A 3591-nucleotide genomic window follows, 5' to 3' on the forward strand; every position below is an offset into this window, starting at 1 on the left:
AACCGTCTCTATTTGTCGGGATTGACAGTAATTGTTTGTTGACACAATGGGGCAATTTTTAGCAAATCCACTCACTCATTCTGGGGCCAATAAGGTCACCTAGTAGTTGGACCTCAGAAAAACTAGCAACACAGAGCACTTGTATCCCAGCACCCCCTGTTTTTGCCGCCTTCCGATGTGCAGCTATTGGAACAAACACAACATCTAGGGAGCAAGCCAAGCAGCTCCACAAAGCTCAATGTGGCATTTAGCCAAGGTGGGAGCGCCCACAAACTTCTCATGACAGATTATGCAACTCCCACAGCTTCCGTGTCGGCATTTTGCCGGGCCGTGTTGCTAAAGCTTGTCCCGAATGAGCTGTATGGTGATGGGGAGAATGGGATTAAAAATAGAGATATTATAATGCGACATGTAGATAGCTTCGTGAGATTGCGTAGGTTCGAGAGTCTATCCTTGCACGAGGTTGTACAGGGATTGAAGGTAAGTTAGTTCTTCCCAACATGTGTTTCCCTTCATATGTGTCCGTATTGGACAATGACCCTACCCGTGAGCAACAGGAGGTAGTATAAAACAAGTTGTGGAAACATTGTCTAAGCGTAAAAATTCCACAAAAATAGATCACTTGTGTCAAATGGCTTCAACCCCCTTCCCGAAACGAAATTCACGAATCCTCGTCAGCTAAGCTTTCATCTTCAGATATCCGCAAACGCACGGAAATCTTTCTTGAGGTGGTCTACTATATCTTTGACTCCCTCCTCATACCACTGATTCGTTCTAATTTCTATGTCACGGAGTCGAGCATTCATCGTAATCGTTTGTTCTACTTTCGGCATGATATATGGCGAAGACTTGCAGAGCCGCCCATTCTCCAGCTTAAGCTGTCAATTTTTGAAGAAGTCAGGACAGAAAGTGCCGAGAGAATCCTTTCCGGGCGCAATTTGGGGTACAGCTCTTTAAGGCTGCTGCCAAAATCATCTGGTGCACGACCAATTGTTAATTTGAGACGGAGACCGGCCAGGAAATGCGGGTGGGGAGGGTTGAGTGAGCTGGGTCCAAGCATCAATTCTCTCATGGCCCCAGCGTTTAATGTCCTCAATTATGAGAAACGCAAACGCCTGGGGATGCTCGGGTCAACACTGTTCTCCATTGGCGACATCTACTCTCGCTTGAAAGCTTTCAAGGAACGTAAGATGCCACACAACGTGGCAAGGACAAAGCCGTTTTACCTTGTGAAACTAGACATACAGTCGTGCTTTGACACGATCCCACAACAGCGGTTGATCCAACTGGCTAGTCGGCTTGTTGCTGAGGATGAATATATAGTGACCAAACATGTAGAAATAAGGCCACCAGATGAAACCCCCAATGCAGCAATCCCAAACCACCATATTATCAAGGCTAAACCGGCGAGGAAATTCATATCCAAGGCGACAGGATTTGCTGACCTCACAAGTCTATGTGAAGTACTTACTGGTAGGGAAGGGAAAAGCAAAAAACATACCATCTTCGTCAACACCTCGACCTACAAAAAATACCAGAGGAACGACATCCTCCGCCTTCTCGAAGAACATATACGAAACAACCTGGTGAAGATGGGAAAGAGGTATTTTCGACAAAAGACCGGTATCCCACAGGGATCCATCGTTTCCACATTGCTTTGCAACTTTTTTTACTCTGAATTCGAGCGGGAACATCTTGCGTTTCTGGATTGTGACAACGCCCTCCTTTTGCGGTTGATAGACGACTATCTCCTCATAACGACGGAGCCAGATCTGGCCTCCCGATTTCTGCATATTATGCTACAAGGTAATCAGGAGTACGGAATTTCGGTTAACCCAGAGAAAATTCTCGTGAACTTCACGACAACCATTCAAGGGCACAAACTACCTGGCCTCCTTGAGCCATATCAACGCCAATTTCCATATTGTGGGAACTTCATCGACACGTATACACTCTCCCTTATGAAGGATCGCACTCCAAAGGATCCCAGCCTTACTACCTCAGACACCTTAACTGTCGAGGCGAACAAAACCCCTGGAGTAAAGCTCTACCTCAAGGCGGTCAACTCCTTTAAAATGCAGGCGCATGCTATGTTCTTGGATACAAAGCATAACTCGCCCTCCGTAGCGCTCATGAGTATCTATCACATATTCCTCGAATCAGCTATGAAACTATACGAGTACACACGCTTCCTTGGCTATCGAGGTCATAGGGGGCGAAGAAACTCCACAGCTACATCATCTTCACTCCTTATTCGTACTATGGCAGCCGTCATAGATGTTGCCATTCACGTAATTCTGTCGAGAAAATCAACGGCCTCCCAGGCTGGATTCGAGAGTAGCGTGACAAGATCGCAAGTCCGCTGGCTCGCGGCCGCGGCATTTAAGTCTATTTTTGGTCGCAAACAGACCAAGTTTGTTGCAGCGATCCATTGGTTGAATGGAGTGAGTAGGGCATCAGAGCCCATAGCCGATGGAGAAGCAGTGATGCTGCAGAAAGTTGTCAAAAATGAGAGATTTTTTTGAATAAGAAACTAAATACTATATTTATGATGCTGAAGAATTTTGAAGACTTGAGATGAATTTAAAAACTATCATAATATTGATTAATAGATTGTGAAAAATATATAGTAAAATATTCAATTAATAGAAAAAGAATATATTATTTTTCATAAAGTTTTAATTCAAAATAATTGCTTTTACTTATCTTAAATTAAAATATATATAATATAAAATATTTTCTTAATCATATTAAGTTTATAGATTTTGAAAAATATATTAATATATGCTATATAACTCTATATGCAATAGCTGAGAGATTACTATAAAATATACTAATTATATAATATTATATTTACTTATATTATAGAAATTTAATTTTTATTATAAAGTATTTAAAAAATTAAAAAAAGTTTTTCTTTTTTATTAAAAGTTTAATAAATTATTTAAATACTAAATTAATTATTAAAAATATTTAATATTTAATATATATAAGTAATAAAAAAGAAATTATTAAAAAAAAATTACAAGATTATAATACAGATACTGATAATATGAATTAGAATTAATATGCTTCAATTTTAATTATATTTAATTGCTAGTGTATTGTACAATAATATAGTATCTTCAAAATAGTATCAATAAGAAAAGAGATAAAGAGATTGTATTTAACATCTATGTCATATGGATTGAAGAGTATAAATTTAAAATTGATTATAACTATATGATGAGCAGAGCAATACTATCTATTTTATAGCTATAACTTAATACTTGTCTAGTGAAATATCATAAAGCTATATTAGCAAAGCTCTTGAGATTAAAGTTTTGCAGTCAGAAATGATAATTGTAGATATAAAAGTTATAAATGTGGAAAAATTTGAGCTTGAGAGAGAAAGAGAGAAAAGATAGAAAATAAAAAGTGAAAAGTATAAAAACTTAAGTTTGTATCTTACTAATATAGTATCTGTGTATTAAATAGATTTATTTGTAAAATTTAATCTTAGTCAATCAACTAATTCTAAAGAGTTTCTGAGTGTAGTTAGTAAATTGTGAAAATTATATACTGATGGACAATATTTTATTATTATATATC

At 37.9% G+C, this 3591-nt stretch overlaps 1 protein-coding gene across 1 annotated transcript in view; it reads left to right on the forward strand.

Moving 5' to 3' along the window:
• The window catches only part of PADG_12533 (telomerase reverse transcriptase), a gene marked incomplete at both ends in the record, with an annotated part of 4196 nt that extends 1671 nt beyond the window's left edge, over nucleotides 1-2525 (forward strand). Inside the window, 2 exons of the mRNA XM_010765736.1 lie at nucleotides 135-480; nucleotides 618-2525. Of these exons, the coding sequence (XP_010764038.1) occupies nucleotides 135-480; nucleotides 618-2525 (2254 nt within the window). The remainder of the gene's footprint in view (nucleotides 1-134; nucleotides 481-617) is intronic.
• Between the last annotated feature and the right edge of the window lie 1066 nt (nucleotides 2526-3591).

Source organism: Paracoccidioides brasiliensis, assembly GCF_000150735.1.
Source record: "Paracoccidioides brasiliensis Pb18 unplaced genomic scaffold supercont2.50, whole genome shotgun sequence".
Taxonomy (NCBI): domain Eukaryota; kingdom Fungi; phylum Ascomycota; class Eurotiomycetes; order Onygenales; family Ajellomycetaceae; genus Paracoccidioides; species Paracoccidioides brasiliensis.